Source organism: Lathamus discolor, chromosome 3, assembly GCF_037157495.1.
Source record: "Lathamus discolor isolate bLatDis1 chromosome 3, bLatDis1.hap1, whole genome shotgun sequence".
NCBI classification, from domain to species: domain Eukaryota; kingdom Metazoa; phylum Chordata; class Aves; order Psittaciformes; family Psittacidae; genus Lathamus; species Lathamus discolor.
In genome coordinates, this window is record NC_088886.1 from 71,457,314 (window position 1) to 71,475,815 (window position 18,502).

The window sequence follows — 18,502 nt, forward strand, 5'->3', positions numbered from 1 at the left end:
AGCAGACTTCAGATTGAAACTCCAAGTTCTTGCTTTCTGATTTCATTCTGAATCATAAATTATCTTGTAACTGCTAAAATGGAGGAGGCCAGTAACAATTTAATTACAGTTAGGCTTCTCACATTCATTTCTATGCTTTCTAAAAATCTATTAGTTTAAAAACACTACAAGGATGGATATCCTCTGATTCTGATTTCTAACATGAAAATGCAACCTGAAAATTAAATGAAAGTATTAATATGCAAAAAAAGGCACAGATGGTGGTGCTGCTATGAAAAAAAAAAAAAAAAGAGAGATTAGGAGGTTGATTCTGAAGCCTATCTCCCAGTAACTGCAGTGAGGAGCCCTGCATGCCAGCTGGCTTTGCTGGCCGCTCGGCAATGCAACTGTTTCAGTGCCAGGTTGTGGTGAGGTATAGCTCTCATGGAAGCCTCTCACTGACATTCAGAGCATGGAAATATCACTGTTCCTTAAAGATCTAAGCTTTTGCTCCTGTGGCTTCAAGAGAAAAAAAAAGTGACTCATCTAATTGGTGAAATGGTGTTTCATAGAACCACAGACTGGTTTGGGTTCGAAGGCACCTTAAAGCTCATCTGATTCCAGCCTCTTGCCACAGGCAGGGACACCTTCCACTAGAGCAGGGTGCTCCAAGCCCCTGTGTCCGACCTGGCCTTGAACACTGCCAGGGATGGGGCAGCCACAGCTTCTCTGGGCAACCTGTGCCAGTGCCTCAGCACCCTCACAGGGAAGAGCTTCTGCCTAAGAGATCACCTGAACTTCCCCTCTTCCAGTTTGAACCACTTGTCCTGGCGCTAGAGTCCTCTGATGAAGAGCCCCTGTCTGGCTGCACAAGTGGTGGGAGGTCACTGGATGATGATAGTTACGCTTTTCTGAGCTTCAGGTCTTGATTGCAGTGGATTAAAAAAAAAAACCCAACAAACAGGTTCTATAATTAACCTTGAAGAAAAATGGATATTCTTCACACACACCTTGGGGCTCCACCTGCAATGCAGCTCAGTGGGTCTGCTGTTAAAAAACACAGGTAAAGCAGCCAGCTGTGGACTTTAGGACAAGAGGGTAATGGCTTTAAGCTGCACCAGGAGGTTTAGACTAGACATTAGGAACAGGGTGCTCAACTATTGGAACAGGCTGCCCAGGGTAGTCACCTGGAGTCACCGTCCCTGGAAGTGTTCACACACCGTGTAGAGGAGGCCCCCAGTGCTATGGGTTAGTGGTGGCCTTGGCAGTGCTGGGGAACGGTTGGCCTTGATCTTAAAGGTCTTTTCCAACCCGGCTGATTGTATGGATCTATGACTCACCACCACCTGCAGGGGACCCCCCGACAGCGCCCGGTGGTTGCCAGCTGGGGAGGCGCTTCCGGGGCACGGAGCGCTGACATACCGGGCGGCGCCGGCAGGGGGGGCCCGAGAACCTATCCACGTGACTTGTGCCTCTCCGCCGTGGCCACGCCCCGCGGAGGCAGTAGCGAGCGAGGCAGGCGGCGGCAGTGTCGGGCCGGCGGCCGCCCTACGGCGGGGCTGTGAGCGGCGGGGCTCGGGCTGGCTGTGGCGCGGAGTGCACCGGGGCACGATGTCGCGGTCGGTGCTGCAGCCGAGCCAGCAGAAGCTAGCGGAGAAGCTCACCATCCTGAACGACCGGGGCGTCGGCATGCTCACCCGGCTCTACAACATCAAGAAGGTGCGGGGGCCCCGGCGGGGAGGCGGGGGGTGGAACCGCTCCGGCGCGATCCCCGCCGCCGCTGCCTCCCCGCCGGGCCCCAGCCAGCTTGGCGCTCCTCTGGCATTGCGCGGCTTGCGGCTGACCCGGCCGCTTTGCGGCCTAGCGGCGGGGCCCGACGGGCAGGGCGGGGAGCTGCCGTGGCGGTCAGGCGTTGCGACCCGGCCCGACGCTGCGCCGCCTGCGGGGCGCCGGGGGGCGCGGGCGGGAGGGAGGAAGGGAGGCCCGGTGCTGCGGAGCACCCGCAGGGCCGGCTTCCCCCGCTGCGGGGCCTAGGCCCGGCCTGTCCCCCGCGGCAGCCGGAGCCGCTCCCGCCCCGCCAAGCGTGAGTCACGGGAGACGGGAGTGGGCTGCTCGGCAGGGGCTTTCCCACGCCGCGTTGAGAAACCGAAGGGAAGGATTTGGGGTAAAATTAGTAAGTTTAATTTCAATAAGTTCGAGGCGCGCGGTTGCTTAGCAGCTCCCGGCGTGAGATGGAGCAGATGTTTGAAGCTGCTGTGGGTGCCAGAGCTGCTCCCCCCCCCCCCTTCCCGAAATGGAGAACATCGGAGTTAGCATGGGTGAGCTGGTTCAGCAGTGCGAGGAGCGGCAGGTCTCGATAGTGACGGGGAGGACGGGGTACGCCTCCCAGCTTGGTTAATTTCTCTTCCGGAGGGTAATCGGTGTGCTTTCCCATAGGGAAGAACGTAGTTCATGGCCATCCCCTGCTCCGGGTCCTTCATATATCCTTACAGGCTTAATTTTCCTAACGTGCTGTCCATCATCTGAATGTGTAGGGCTGCTCAATCCACTTGCAGCAATGGATAGGTTAGGATTTTATTGCTTTGATTTGAAAGCAGTTATTACTGAGAGGTTTTTTATTATTTTAAGGAAAATATTAATTATTCCACTCAAGCAATGAGCAGGTTTAGCCTGTTACAATTTTTGTGCCATTCGCATGCTGCACTCTAGCAATAGCAGAGAGAGTTTGGGAGGTTTAGGGTGCTTACCTGATTACTTCTGAAGCCAGGCATCTGCCAGGGGTGATCCTGCCTAACACACCTGAGCTCAAAGATATGCTTTGTCAGGTTGCTTTGCTCATATGGGAGACCGGCACTCCAGAAGCAGTAAGAGTTACTTAGCTGTACCAAGTGCAGGGTTGATTTTAATTAAGGTGGTGTTTACAGGAAATAAAAGAAATGATTGAAGTATTCAGAAGCCAGTGTTGATTCAAAGCAATGTCAGCAGTTCATGTGCACTTGAGTTTTTTTGCAAATCTTCACTGACAGAAATAAAGAACTTAAATTATTTCTAATTCCTGTCTTTCTGAAGTAGAAGCAAGGTTCCATTTAGTTTGTGGTTTTGCATGCTTAATAATTGTTAAAAGTGAGATTCTCTTGTTACACAAAACAGAAATTCCTTATTTATGGTGAAAGTAAAATCAGGAAAGTCATTTGTGTGTGCACTTTTTCTGCTTCGAGAAAAATACCCCAGATAAAGAACAGGCTGAGCATGACAGTGTTTTGGGGGGAGAAGGCAGGAAACAAGACAGTTGTCTTGATATACAGCCATGTCTTACCCATTGTGAGTCTGGGCTCTATTTTCATGACCAGTGTTCTGATTTGGGAACACTTGTGTTGAGTGGTCCAGTGCCTACATATGCATTTCTGCTGGCATGCTTAGATGGCAGAGTCCTGGGCAGATTTGCCCATATGGTGGTAGCTGCTTCTGCTGTTACTTCTGCCAGTGAAGTGTTGCGAGTGGATAGGTTCTCAGTAGGGGAGCATCAGCACTGGAGGTGTTATCAATATTCCTGCAAATGCTATGACCTGAATCCAAAATTGCATAGGTCTTACAGAGAGAAAAGACGCATGGCCAAGCAGCTTGATTATTGTGTGGCATACAGTTTTACAAATCTGAAAGTGTCCCAGCCACAGCTCTGTGTATCCATGTAGTGATTCGTGATTCAAGTAGTTGTTTTCTTAAGCTGCAGTCAGCATTGCTTGATGGTGGTAACTGGCTAGGTCTGATGGTAAACCCTAGAAGTCTTGCAACTGATCACTGTGTTTTATTGGGGATCTCTTTTCAGCCAAGCAGCAGCATAGCTGGCTGCTTGGAACACTTTGGTTTTCTTTATTTCCCTGTATACATACTTCTTCTCTCTCTAAAAAGTCAATTTCAAAACTGCTGTTGAAGGTTCTCATAACTTCCTCCATTGAAGATGATCTCGAAACTCAAGTTACTAGACATAACCATGCAATATGTGGTATTGCGGTTAAAGGAAATGGTTAAGACTATTTTTGATAAGGGGAAGTGAAGAGGTGAAGTATTCGTAGGCTGCCTTACGGATTGCTCTGCATACTATCTAGGGAGTAGAGATTTTAAAGGAGCAAGAATTTTCTTGACTGCTAGAACCCAAACAGGAAAACTTTACTTCCCAAGTAATTGGCGAAGTTGTTAAAAGCAGTTAGAAACTTATACTTTGTCTTCCTATATAAGTTTGAGGTTTGATGTCATTGTGCTTATAGCTGTTCATTGTTCATCGTTTCCTATTTACTGACCTGTGCTGTTGCTGCCTTCTGAAATAGTTTAAAGCTTGTTGGCTTTAAGATAGAGTATCTGAATAGATGGAGTTTTTCCTGCGAGAGTGACGTGGAAAACGTGAAAAGTAGAGTTACTAAGGTAATGGTGGATGTTGAGAGAAAATTCATGTTTGCTCTGTATAGAGGCAGAATTTTTGTTGCTGCAGTTGTTTTGGTGGATGATTGTTTGCTGTCTGCTTTTGGCTGTCTTTTGTACTGTATTAGTCCCAAACTTGGGAATCCTGCCATTGTGGTTTCTCTCCTGGTTTGTACCTTCTACTTTTAAAGAATTCATCCTTGGTTACCCAGGCTAGCAACTGTATTATAATTTACCGTGTAATTCTTCTGTTATCACTTGCCTACGACTAAACCTGTATAAATCAAAGACAGCAGGATCTTTTCATGCTATCCTGGCTCAGATGAAGGTTGGATTTTCAGAGCAGACCGAGGTTGTGTTGGTAAGCTTTGTGTAACATTGCCAGTACTGTCAAATAAGTATTGTTCAAGAGTGGTGGCAGAGAAATAATCTTGTTTTCTGTGGGCCTGTCTTCTGTTTCTTTATAAAGCACTTACATACCGGAAAGTATTTATAATAAAAGATTTCATCTTAAAATACCAGAAGTAGAGATTTAGCTGGAGCAAATCAAGAGAGTGTGCTTTTGCTGAATGTCACAGTAGTGCTATTGTAAACACAGCTGCTAGGGGTGAAAGTTGAGGTTTTGAATTATTTAGATTATATGTTATTTAGACATGATGAGTCTGTATTTAGCATTAATTGCTTTGTTAGCGATGTTCTGCTGTTCTTCACAGTGCAGGTTTTATGGTTTTGTGCAAAATTTTTTTCTTAATGTCATAAATTGACTTTCAAAATTCTGATGATTACATGGTATCTGGAGAATGAGAATCTTAAACTAATTCTTGGATATAAACTGCATAACCAAACAGAAGTCATAGATAAGGAGCAGAGTAAGTATTTGCAGGGACTTTAGCTGACTTGATCTTTATCTTTCCAAACAAAAAATGTTGTCCCAAAACCTATTGTGAGCACCACATAACTTGGTATGAAGCCACATTTAAAATCATTTAGCAGGTGATTAGTTGCCAGTTAGTTCTTTAAAGATGCAGTAGTGGGAATATTGGATTTTTACATGTATTGAGGATGTTACTGTTGACCATTGTAAAGACTGAGCACTTCTCCTTTTCCCTGTTTACTTTATCTTCTCCATCAGTTAAAGTACATGTTCTCCTCAGAAGAGCGAGGGAGGGCATATGCTGTGAGGGGGAAAAGGGCCTGCATCAAGTTGGCTGTGGTAAAATGATGACAAGTTGACCAGCAAAGGGTGAATAGAAGTCACGTCTTAATTCACCAGTCTTTTATGCTGCTTCTGAGATACGGAAGAAGAAAAAGCTTCCAAAGGTTCTGATACTGGGCTAGAGAAGACTTGAAAAAGCCTAAACATTGCAGGGACAGTTGTAAAAGCCAGTTGGTGGTTTGATTAGTGGTTTGAATAGAACCAGTGGATGAAATGCACTCTTCTGCTCTCCACCAGAGTGGTTCTTCAGGAGAAAGTAGGAGAGATTTTAGGTGGCTGGCAGGACGAGGGGAAGTTTCCGATCTACAGAGCTCTGAAGTTTGGGAGGGTGTAGGATTAGATCACCCTGTTGACACTGAGCTCTGAGCTGGAGTGCGGAGCTTTGGGCTGGGAGGAAAAGCTGACAAATAATACCTTTTGAATTGGGTGGTTGACATTAGAAAGAACAGGTGATGTCTTCAGGCTATCAGGAAGCATCTTAAGGTGGGGCAGTATCGCTTCCAGTGCTTGATGGATGTCAGCAGTTCTTGAAAGAGTAAGATGACAGTCTATGTTCATCTGTTTGTGCCTGTGATCTTGGAGGAATGGCTCAGAATCGTGTCCCACTGGTAGGAGGAGGACTTCCTAAACAAAGTCACAGTCAGTGCTGCCAACTAAAACCAAATAAATTCCTTTACTCGGGAAGCAAACACAAATACCATGTCACATAGATGATACCAGGTTACAGTGTATTTTTAACTCGGAAGAGAAACTAATTTTGTAAAGAAACAATATGGCTTTTTCATACAATATAAAAGTGTCCCATGATACCTTCTAAAATACACAGAGAGAACACCAGGTGGATTTATCCTTTTGCATCGAGTGTAGATGACCAGAATTCTTTTGCATTGTTTCTTCATTTACAGATAGGAATTACCTCCTCCCCACCCTCCAGTTACTACTCTTTGCCCTGTCTTATGTTGACACAAAACTAAATCCAGTTTTAGGTTTTTAAGATCATGTGCACAGGAGATACACCTGAATTCAGTTCCCATTTTAGATTCAGAATAGAGAGGGTATTGCCTTGCTTTATTTTATTAAGGAGTTTCTTTATACTTTACAGAAAGTTTGGTGGTGGTGAAGCCTTCATTTTTCATGTTGTCGTGGTTTAAGCCCAGCCTGTCACTAAGAAACCATGCAGCTGTTAGCTCACTCCCCCCCTTCCTCACCCTGCTCCCAGAGGGATGGGGAGGAGAATTGGAAGAATGTAACTGCCATGGGTTGAGATAAGAACAGTCCAGTAACTAAGGTATAACAGAAAACCACTGCTGCTACCACCAAGAATAATAATAATGATAAGGGAGATAACAAGGGAAGAGAATACAACTGCTCACCACCAGCCAGCTGATACCCAGCACGACCGAGCAGTGATCTAACCCTTCTGGGTAAGTGTCCCCAGTTTATATAGTGGGCAGGATGTGCTGTGTTATGGAATACCGCTTTGGTCAGTTTGGGCCAGGTGTCCTGTGTCTCCTTCCTCCTGGCTTCCCCTCCTCCCTGGCAGAGCATGAGACTCGCAAAGTCCTTGGTCAGACTAAACAGCAACTGAGCAACAGCTGAAAACATCGGTGTTATCAGCGCTGTTCCCAGGCTGAAAGTCAAAACCACAGCACTGCACCAGCTACCAAGAAGGAGAAAAAAGCCTGCTACTGCTGAACCTAGGACACCTTTGCATTTCATCTGCCATGGCAAAGGTGAGCCAGCTAAGTGTCACTGCAAAATATCAGGGGTGACATGGGGTTTTATAGATGTGTGAGCAAGGTAGTCTGAAGATAGAGGAGAGTAATCCTTTTCTTCTGTATGGTATGTGTTGAGACTCATCCACAGTGAAGCTGATTTGATGCACTTTTCAAGAAAGATGTGGGGAAAGTCCAGAGCAGCATAGTAAGAAAGACCAGTGGAGCAGAAAACTTTACCCGTTAAGAATATGGAAAACTTTTTTAAAAGTAAATTAATAAGTGGTGCAAGTTCTTAAGTATTTAGGGACTGCTGTATAGTTTTTGCAATTCCTTATGGCCACAGAGGTAAAGAAGTGGTGGATTAAATTGTAGTGGAAAAGGTTAGATCTGAGAACTTTCTAATGGAAAAGTTTTTTAGTTACAGAACAAGACTGTGAGAATGTTTTTGAATGTAGCCTATTGGAGACCTGCAAGTGAAGATTTGGCAGGCATCTCCCAGGAGTGACACAGATACAGTCAAGACTGCCTTGGAACAGGAAAGTAGGGTAGGCAGTTTCTCAAGGTTCTTTCTACAATTATCTTCTGATTTCATGTGAATTTACATTGTAACGGGTTTGATCTTGGAGTAGAGATACACTAGGATTTAAAATAAAGTATATGCTTTGGAGTTCAAGACACACCAAATAATGAGCAGTGGTGGGGAAGATGTCTTGCTTAGCTCTCAGAGACACTGGACTAGCTTTTATCACCTTTAATTGTAATTTTGAATTAATATGAAATCTTTCAAACTTTTGAACTTTAGTGCATGTAAAATGCAACAGCGATTAAATTTATAGTAATTTTGAGCTATATTTTTGATATGTCCAATGCCTATAGAGACTGTATGAAAATTAGTTAGTGACTTTCTTCTGATTCCAGATCCTTGTTGGATCATGGGAGCAATACAGTTCTGGTTGAATCTTAATATTACAGTTTATCTATCAAAATACAGGTTTACCTTTTGTACAAGTATTGTTTATGTAACTGCATGCATCAGTAAAGTTATGTACAGTTATGTACATAAGTTATGTAAAGTTATGATTATCCAGGTGATGCTGGTATAGGAACATTAAATTTTAGCCATCAAAAATATTAAACTGTACTCTAGTAATTTGTCCATGTGTGACCGACTGAGTCTTGCATCTGCTTGCATAGCTACTAAGAGGGACAAGGCTTCATTCACAAAGCTTATCCCGGACTAGCCTGTTAATAATAAATTTAGGCTTCCACAAAACCTAAAATACAGCAGAGCAATTACTCTAGGCTTCATCAGAGATATTAAGACAAATACAGTGTGAACAGTTTCCTTACATATTCACCATTCAAAGCATTCAGTCTTCACTGATTACTCGCCTTTCTCCTTTTCTGTAGTTTTTGCTTTTTAAAAATTAGAGATTGTCAGTTGGTAATCTCATTATTTTGAATGCACGATGGGAACAGAATAAATAATGTTTATCCTACAGAAATCTAAATTTAATAATGAACCTGTCTCTTCAAATGTTTGTTTGCCATGTTTTATTTAGTATTAATTTATAGGATGCATACCCTCAAACCAGGCATTCAAACTTATAGCTGCATTTTAGGGTGAAGTCTTTTACGTCAGCAGCTACTACAAGAGAAGAGCAGTTCTATTGTGTGTGTCTTTTTTGGGTGTCAGGAGAATATGCTGTAGTAAACTATAAATGGTACTTACAGAAGCTTTTCCCATTTTTTTTTAATTTGAGAAATCTTAGTTTATTTCCATTTACAGCTGAAAATTACCAGCTCAGGGATTGCATATGTTTTGATGTTGTTGAACTTCTATCAATTTACTGATGAAATTAATGTTTTTTTAGTGCAGACTCATTTGTAAATGAAACTTGCAGGGGATTTGTTGACTATTTCAGTATATGTTGCCATTGTCCAATGGAACTGTACTCAGCAGTGTTTTGTCTTGACTCTGCAGCAACAGTAAATCAAGTTAAATTGCTGCAAAATATGATGTGATCATCTGCTGATGTAGGAGTTTTGGGGGATGAAAATAGGACATTATTGATTCAAGTGGCCTTGTCTCCCCTTTATTGGGAAACAGCCCTGCTAATAATTTGGAATAGGTTGGACTTATATTACTGTATTTCCATAATACAGTAACATATTTAGGTTCTTGTTTTAGTGATTTTTTTTTTTTTAATTTTTTTTTAATCATACTATACCATGTAACTTGGCCAGTACTTTCCAGTGTTTTTACTCTAGGACATGCATCATGTTTAAGTAAAAGAAGGAAGTTTAGGTGTTGTAAAGGCAAGTTCGCACCCTCTATGCTGTACCATGGTGCTGACTTTTGACAACAACTGTACCTGGACATAAGCTTGCTTTTTATTCATGTCGCATCAGCTGGATATATGTAGTAATTTTGCTGATGGATTTTTTGGTGGTGGTTGTTCTCTTCCAACATCTCTGCCCTCAAGTAGGGAGTAAATTGTTAAATGTTTTATTTAATGTAGATTATTAGGGTAGGTAGGAAAATGCTGCTTTAGTTCAAAACATATGGGATAGTGAAGCATCTCTAAACAGTACATGTAATCTGATCTCTGAAATTTGATGACCTATGCGTATGATCGCAAGTGAGTATTCAGGACAAGGAATCTCTTAGCCATAGAAATTGTATTGTTCTTGTTAAGAGTTGAATACACAGAATTATATATGCTCACTTAGTTGAGAGCTTATTCAGCTTCCATTCTAAAGTGCTGTGGGAAGAAATGCTGTGTAACCTGATAGAAATCCAGTGCTTGAGTCTTATTTTATTATTTTAATTACTTAGGTTAGTCTCCAAGAGTAGCTTTGCATCATCAGCATAACTGGTTGACAGCTCTTTAGTAATGTACAAAGGAATTTAGAGATGACTGCTGCGAGATTCTTCCAGTATGATATTTCAGGGCTGAAGCAGCTGGAATTCCGTAGCTTCAGAGCTGTATTCCGTGAATGCTGCATTAATAAGAACATTGATTTTCTTCCTGATGCTCAAAAAATATAGCCATTCTGGTTTTATTTTAAAAAGGTAAGAAATGAAGAAAAGTTACTGCAGCCCACTTAGGGAAGCAGTGATATTTGAGGCTGATAGAGAAAGGGCTGCTGCATTTAGCTAATTCTCAAAGACTTACGTGAATGCTAGGGAGCTGTATATGGCAAAGTGATCTTTGTATGCTGTACCACAATGTATTACATTATATATATACACATGTATGTTTTATATATATATATACACACATATGTATTATGCATATACATGTATATGATATATCTACACAATATAATGTATTACAGTAGTGACAAGAGGTTTTTTTATTGACTAATACAGCTAGTAAAAGCAAAAGCTATGTTTCTTGCCTATATTCTAAGACCATTGCTCTCAATGTCTTTGTTCTTTCTACAGTGCAAAATTTGGTTATGTGCCTTACCACATTTGTGTGAAAGTGCAAGGGTTGGGGTTCTTATTTTCATCCTTTTATGCTTTCTGGAGTAAGTCATAGTGAGCTAGAGCTTCATAGGTCTGTTTGCCATTTAGGAAAGGTTTAGCTTGTGTAGAGTGTTTCACATGTTATACTGAATGCAGGTAACAGCATGGATGAAAATGATACTGGTGCTGCAACAGCTGGTAATCAAATAATACTGGTTCTTAGAAAGGAGCTGAGCTGCTGTGGAATATGGGAGAGGAATGGAAAAAGAGTTAACCCACTAATTTAGTGGTGTCGTCTTCTATTCATTCCATGTAGGTAGGCTTGTATGGCTTTCTTTGAAATGTATGAAGGATACCTTTAACCTTTTACATCTTGCAGCAGTTTTCTTTCTTATCTATGGATCAATACGTAGTAGTTTATTAGTAGGAAGAATTACGGTTCCTGTAAGTGTGATGTTAACAAACAAGGGGAAGGGGCGAAACACTGTCTTACATACTCAGATGTATTGAGGGGATTGCCAGTTAGACTGATAATAATATTCATAATCTATGGGAAGTAAGCCCCTGAAGGCACAGGAGGATGTGCATGTTTGTGTTTTCAGATGTCTGCGTGAATGATCTATGTGTAAGGGCTTGGGGAGAACATAATTTTTAGTAAACACATTGAAAAGCTGATTTATAGGAGGAAAACCATCTGTTGCTAGGAAGAATAAGGAGTTTATTTGCTAGTGTTTGAATTTAGCCTGAAAAATTCAGGAAGTCAGCAGTGACAGGTTTCTTGCCTCCTAATGGCAACCATTTTGGAATTTAACAGGCCACAAATCTATGTTTTTTTATTAAGGTGTTTTCTTAGTTTGTGATCCTTCTTTTAGTACAGAAAGGTAGTTATCCTGTGGCAAGGACAACAAATTACAATAATCTGACAGATTCTGACAAACCCATGACATCTGGTTAAATTAGGACTTCATCAGTTTGAAGCACACTGTTTAATTTTCTGATGCCTATTTACAGTATAATTTTTTAGTTTTGAAACTGTGTGAAGACTTTAAAGTGTGTAAAGAACATCTTTTGTGGCACATGTTGTTTGCTGTTGTAAGAATATCAAAGCAACTATTTAATATCTAACTGATACTGTGGATGTTGCTGAGTTTATTTTCATTATAAATACAATAATTTTTTTTTGTGGGGAAATTAGCAAATGGGGAAGTTCTGCTGTTAGAGTAGTACATTAGCATACATCATGATGGTCATGTACTGCCAGTAGGAATTTTAGAAAATTAAAATAATGACTCTTTTGTTTTTTTTTTTTTTTTCTTGGCTACCGTTTCTTTTTCAGGTATGTAAAACTTCACTGAGTTTCTCTCCATTTTTTCCCCCCTGTAGTTGCATGTGGTGTTCGTTAAAACATTTTTTTTTTTTTTTCCTCTCCCTACGTGAACTTAGTTTGGAAGTACTATTAGAAGTTACATGTTTCAGTATATACACAGCACTTTATGTGTACTTACTAGAATTTTACTGTTGTGCAGAGTTGATTGTGAGTGTTAGAATAATCGCCACCCTGTAGAAAGTGTTCTGCTTCGGTAACAGATGGTTGTAATGTTCTCTTAGATGTAGGTAGTAGTGTATTAGTTCACTTAAATGTAACATGTTTTAGAAGTTAAGAGTAATTTGTTTATATGTAATTTTTCTCTCTTTTTATTACACTGCTTTCCCAGCAAGGACAAGTTTGGAAGGTTTGCAAAGCTTTTCACCTTCCCTTTGCCCGCTTGCCCGCTTTCAGAATCGGTCTCATACTCCATGACTTCTGTCTCTATGGTCCACAACTCGGTCATAGAAATCAATGTGGAAAAGTTCTTAAACAAGCTGTCATTTGAGTTCAGTATGTTGCGTAGAAGTGCCTAGCATGTAATTTAGTTTTGCATGAGACACGTAACTCTTTTGCAAATCCCTGAGGACTGTTAAACTAAATGAATCTTTGAGAGAAAATACGATTTGAGCACAAATCTTGTCATGTAAGTAGCACTGCTTTTAATATGTTTCTCCAAACTAAATGGTATAGCATGGCTTGCTGGTCAGAGTAGTTGAGAAGTAGTGTTTCTGACACCATGCACTGTAGCTGGCAAAAGTAAGTGCTTCCTCAGTCCTTTGTCCACAGCAGCTATTCTGATGTGTCTATATGTTATTTAAGAGTCCTAACACCTAGTTGTGACTTCCGTTCAAATCAGAATTTAATGAAATTTATTGGTTGCTGCTTCTAAAGCCCAGCCGTAGGAGTAGGAGTAAAATGAGCAAAACCTGACTTCTTAATCTGAGGAACTAGGATACTATAGGCAAGTACTGGTGGTTTTATTGTGAAATGGAAAATTGTCTTGCAGTTAACAATTTAAAGAGAAACTAAATGCAGATTGGTGGTGGGGCTCTTAGCTTTGTTTCACAAAGGATATTTGAATCATTTAATGTGCCCAGCACTGTCCTCCACAGATGATGACATGATTGAATTTTCTAACAGTTTAACTCCAGATGAATACAACACTACCTCAAACCAGGAATAGCATTAAAAGGAAACCATTTTTTTTCCTCCTTCTTTTAGGATTGAGTGTTTTCCCTCACTGCTGTTCTGCACTAACTGCTTTGATACTTCCATGCATCTTTTTCAGTAGAAGAGCATCTCTGTACTGTTTCCCATCGCATATTTCAGCTGTGACAGTCCCTGCACTTTGCCTTTCATTTTATCACCTGCTCACTAAAAACAAACAAAAAAAAGAATCTTTCTAGTTTGTCTTCAGACTTGCAACTTTCACTTGGCTTTAGACGGATGACTCTGGGTTTACTTCATTTTTTTTTTTATTGTATTTTTTATAGGCATGCGGTGACCCCAAAGCCAAACCATCCTATCTTATTGACAAAAACCTGGAATCTGCTGTCAAATTCATAGTCAGGAAGTTCCCAGCGGTAGAAACACGCAACAACAATGTAAGTAACCAAATGGCTATATACGTATTTTTCTCAATATCCTTTGGCACTTGATGCTCAAATCTGTGAGGGTTTATGTGTTCTTATGAAGTACCTGATGTCAATGGTTGCGTTTGGAGTATAGTAGTTGAATCAAACATCTGACAGGGTACTTCAGAAAGAGCTATCTCCAAAGAGAGTGTAGTGTACTGTAATTCTGAGTAATTTTCACTTAGGACGCTTTCTTGTTTTCTCTTTGCCTACTTACTCTCTTCTGTTCCATGTCAAAGAACTGTGAAAGGAATTTAATCCTTGTAAAAGTCATGCCTCGCTTGGATAGCAGAAATTCTTGGTGACCAGACTGATTGCAGAAGAGGGAAGTGGCATTAGCTTGATTAGTGATGAGACCTGTCCAGCAGATGAATAAAAGACACCTAACTGCAAAGTGGAAAAATGTGTTAGTACTTCAGAGGTGCATGTGCCTTACAGGTGCCCTTGTGTATGGGATCAGTCCCTGTGGGAATAAAGAATGCTTTAGTACATAAGGAGAAACCTTGCTGAAGTACAATACAGGAATATAGTTGTTTCTTCTTCAGGTGTAGCGAGTTCAGTTGCAATAGGAAATTATTTTTCATCCTCTGAGGGATTCAGTATTGCTGAATTTGACATGTATCCTTTAGAGGCAATTACTGGATTACAGGCAGGCATTTTGACAGGTGATACATGCTTTTTTCTCTATTTCAATTTGGAAGTCAAGGGAAAGGTCTTTGTTGTACTTGCTTACATTTTTTTCCAAAGGTGGAAAGTGGAGGTAGGTGTTGGGTTTGCATGTTCCCTGCATGCAGCTACTTGCATGTGTGCTTGTGAGGTTTAGGCATGCTTTAAGCATTCAGGTTTCTGCAGAATGGTAGCTGGAATAATTAGTTTATTTTACAATACCAATTAGAATTTTTATGTAATGTCTTTATTAATGCCAATGAGGGAAAAGAAAAGAAAAAGAAAAACCTTCCTTCATGGAGGAAACAGTTTTAGTAACAATGTGCTTTCTCAGTTTAAAACTGGTACATGTTTGATGTTGCCCATCTTTGTATTGAATTTGATTGTGTTAGTAAACAAAGATGACAAATTCTTTCTAAAATTTATGTAAAAATAGTAAATCTTTAAATAGCATTTGGTAAATGCTTCTGTATTCTGTAAGCTTCAGTGGCAGATCTATTATGGACATAGAATTTATTTAATGCAGTTGCATGTATGCTCTGGTTTTTTTTGGTTGTTGATGATGAATTTGGAGCTAAACTAATGACAGATACTTAAGGATTTGGTACTGTGAAGTTTATGGAAAAGCTCAAAGCTGACTTGACAGATTTTGACAACCACAGTTTCTAAAATAGGATGTGCTCATAATGTTTTCTCATTCCTTTGTGTTTATTTACCATGAGCCAGCCAGGCCTGCGTTTATTAAAGTTGTCAAAAGCCTACCCTCTTCATGTATGATCACGCTTAAAGTAGGGATTTTGAGTTCTAGCAATAAGCAGCTGGGGTTTCCCTCCGTGGAGTGAGAGCTGGCGGCAGTTTGCTTGTCTTAGTTGTATCTCCCGAGAGAAACTTTTACCCAGAACATACTCCTAATGAGACAAGCGATACCATGTGCAGAGAAAGTTCTAGTTTGATGTCAGATCGATTCTTGTTTGTAAACCTTAGCTTCAAGAAGGCGTGAGCATCTAGCTCCTGGTCAGGAAGATGTTCCCCTCCTTGCCCTTCCCTTCTCTTCCTCCTACCACTTGCAAACAACCAGCTCTCCATGTATTAGGGCACACCAAGGAGTTCCTTCAGTAAGGAAACAGTGGAGACTGTTAAGACAGAGACTTAAAAGGGCAAGAAGCTTACTGGGACAGGGGCACATCAATTAATGAACTATTATAGAAGATTACAGATGGGGAAGTTGTTGAGAAATCATAACCTGTTTCCTCCTTGCAGTGAAGATTCCAGGACAGCCTTTCTGGGAGAGGTTTTGGCTTTTGTGCATTCAACTGGAGCAGTCACCATTGCTTAGCAGTTAGTGGGGCCTGTTGACATGTCTGTAGGTGATGTTGCCAAACAAGCTTGCATTCAGTTAGAGAATAGGCTGTGCCTGCTTTCTCAATTTTTACTTTTAACCCATTTTTAGCCATTTGTTTTTTTTTTTTTTTCTCAGGTACGGGCATTTACAGTGTTTTGTCTTGGAGGTGAATAACATGTTTTATCAAAGAGTATGAGCAGTGTTTTCTGTACTCAGTTGATCTTGAAAAGCCTGCATTTTTATTCCTTTAAGACAAGTGATTTGTGATATTTGCTATTGATAGCTTTTACATCTTTATTCACAAAAAAAACAGAGCTCCTGGGTTTTTTTTTTCCTCCTTCAGAATTTGACATTCTGAGTTAAACTAGAGGAATGTCTGACAGTAGCTGGGTTTCAAAATTGTACCAAGAGTTGAAGTTTATGAGAAGTTCAAACAATGATGTGCCTGATGAATCCTTGTTGACGAGGCTGAAAAACAATATGGAGTAGTTCATCTGCCAAAGAGTTGATTATAGATAACTCTAGACATCAGTTCATAACTCGCTCTCTCCTGTTGTCTGAGAGCAGTCCCTGTGATCTTACACTTGCCCTTTCTTCTCCAATCACCATTATGTACCATAAAATCTTGAGAATGTGCAGTTTGATGACTGAGCTATTAAATCAACTGTTAACAATGTTGGCCAGCAGTACAGTATTGCTTAATAGTTCATGAAATAACCTGCAGGTGGTATGGTATGTATGTATAGAAAAATAATGGCAGGATTGACAAAGTGAGAAACCAACATTTTAAAGTCCTATTTGGGAAAGATAACTTTTTATTATTATACAGTTCCCATCTTCAGTGTTTGGGAAACTTTAATATTTGTAATTATTTTAAATTGACTAAAGCTTTGCTTTGAAAAAGCCTTCCAAGCTGGAAAAGCCTTCCAAAAAGCTTTATAGTGCCTTTGTTCTTGGTCAGATCAGTGATCTGATTGTGCTAGTATTGACTCAGGGTAACATTTATTTTTACTGAGTTTCCTTCACTGTCTTCAGAAGTTCCAAAGTAAAGGATGTGGAAGCAGCCTGACTTTTCTGAAGGATTTCTAGACCTCATCCTCCTTTAAGCTATACAGGCAAGGTACTCACCACAGAAATCTAAAGAGCACATACCAAACTCCAAAAAAAAAAAAAAGTGTGAGCTAAAAGGTTCTCTCTTCTTAGTCAATCCAACTGTTTAATGCCATTGCAAAACGAGAATAATACTTCACAATGGGGCATTGGAGATTCTGGGAGAAAAGTAGTAGATTGCCTCTTGATAGTGGATAGGTCTCAAATCTGCTGCATGTGCAGGTCAAGCTCTGTGTCTTTGTGTTTCTAAAACACCACAGATGGGAAGTAGTGAGAATATCTGCCTTCTTTCTTGAACATATGTTTTTTCTTTCACTCAGATTGCTCCTCAGCAGTTTTCCTGTAGGAAAACTTGCTATATTTTTAAATGCCTCTTGGAGAAGTTGAGGCTTAGTCATTGCTTGGTGGTAAGCAGACCAGTGAAGCATCACTCAGAAGTTTCTAAGTTGATGTTTAGTGAGAGAAATATCCGTGTTTTCCAGATACTACTAATCTTCATCTTCTTTCTACTAGCTGTCTTCCCAGTACTTTTGTGTTAATGCATTGACTACACATTAAGTTTCTTAGGAGTTAATATTTTGAGGGTTTAGTTGCCTGATTTAACTGCAACATTTTTCTGCTATATTGTGTCAACAGGGACTGGAAATAAGATCATACCAGAGTAAAGTAGATAGAAGCAGTGCAAGCGTCTCCAGCCTGCCTGGGTTATATCTATAGATATGAATTAGTTCACTTTTACGTTTTTACTTCATGGGAGTGTTAGCTTTTTCCTTTAAGATGCCAGTATGTATGCCTGGTCTGCTTACCATGTTTTCCACAGTGAGCTGGTTGCATAGCAAATGAGCTGAATGTGGGAGGGTCATTGTGAGCACAGAGTGGCTGGACCTCCTTGGCCAAAGCTTATCAGAAGATACTAAAGCATGCTTTTATTCAATGCTTTCTTTTATAATAAAATGTCTGAAATACACACTTCATAACCAAGCTTTATTTTAATTTGTGATAGGTGCTTCCAGTAATTAGTCTTTTTCAAAGCACTCAACTAAATACAAGTAATTTATTCACTTTTCAAAGTACTCCTTTCAGCCCCTGCAAGGGGTCCAGTGCCTAAAGGAAAATGCTCTTCTGTTGGTTGTTTCTAATGAAGCTTTTAATATCGGAATTTGCTCAGTGTTTGTAAAGATATAGAATTTCTCTTCAGAGAAAATTCTCTTCAGAGGAAAAATAATACTGGAGTCTTGGCTGTTCTCTCATGTATTGGTAAACCTTTTTCACTAGGACATGATCATTTTATTTTTGAGGAAATTATGTGGTCATAACTACTGTGGTAGCTGGTTTCTTAAGAGTAACTTAAGTCACTTAAATACCCCAAATCAGTGAACTGTAATATTTTTTTCCAGATTTCTAGAGTGCTAGATTTCTTGTATGGGAGACTTGATTTTTCAGATAACTTACTGCTTGCTTAAGCAATAAAAAACCGTATTCTGCCGTAAAACAAACTGGCCTCCTGGCCATGAAGACTAAAATCCTGCTCAGGTACTAGGATGCCATGCTTTTTGTGCACAGCTGCCTATTCAGCT

The 18,502-nt window shown here is 40.5% G+C and overlaps 1 protein-coding gene across 2 annotated transcripts in view; it reads left to right on the top strand.

The window, feature by feature from the left end:
- The first annotated feature begins 1,453 nt into the window (after positions 1-1,453).
- NCKAP1 (NCK associated protein 1) overlaps positions 1,454-18,502 on the top strand; it is a 61,204-nt gene continuing 44,155 nt past the window's right edge. For both annotated transcript variants that reach the window (XM_065669727.1, XM_065669728.1), the window contains exons 1-2: positions 1,454-1,698; positions 13,667-13,777. In XM_065669727.1, coding sequence (XP_065525799.1) covers positions 1,591-1,698; positions 13,667-13,777 — 219 coding nt within the window. In that variant the 5' untranslated portion in view covers positions 1,454-1,590. The remainder of the gene's footprint in view (positions 1,699-13,666; positions 13,778-18,502) is intronic.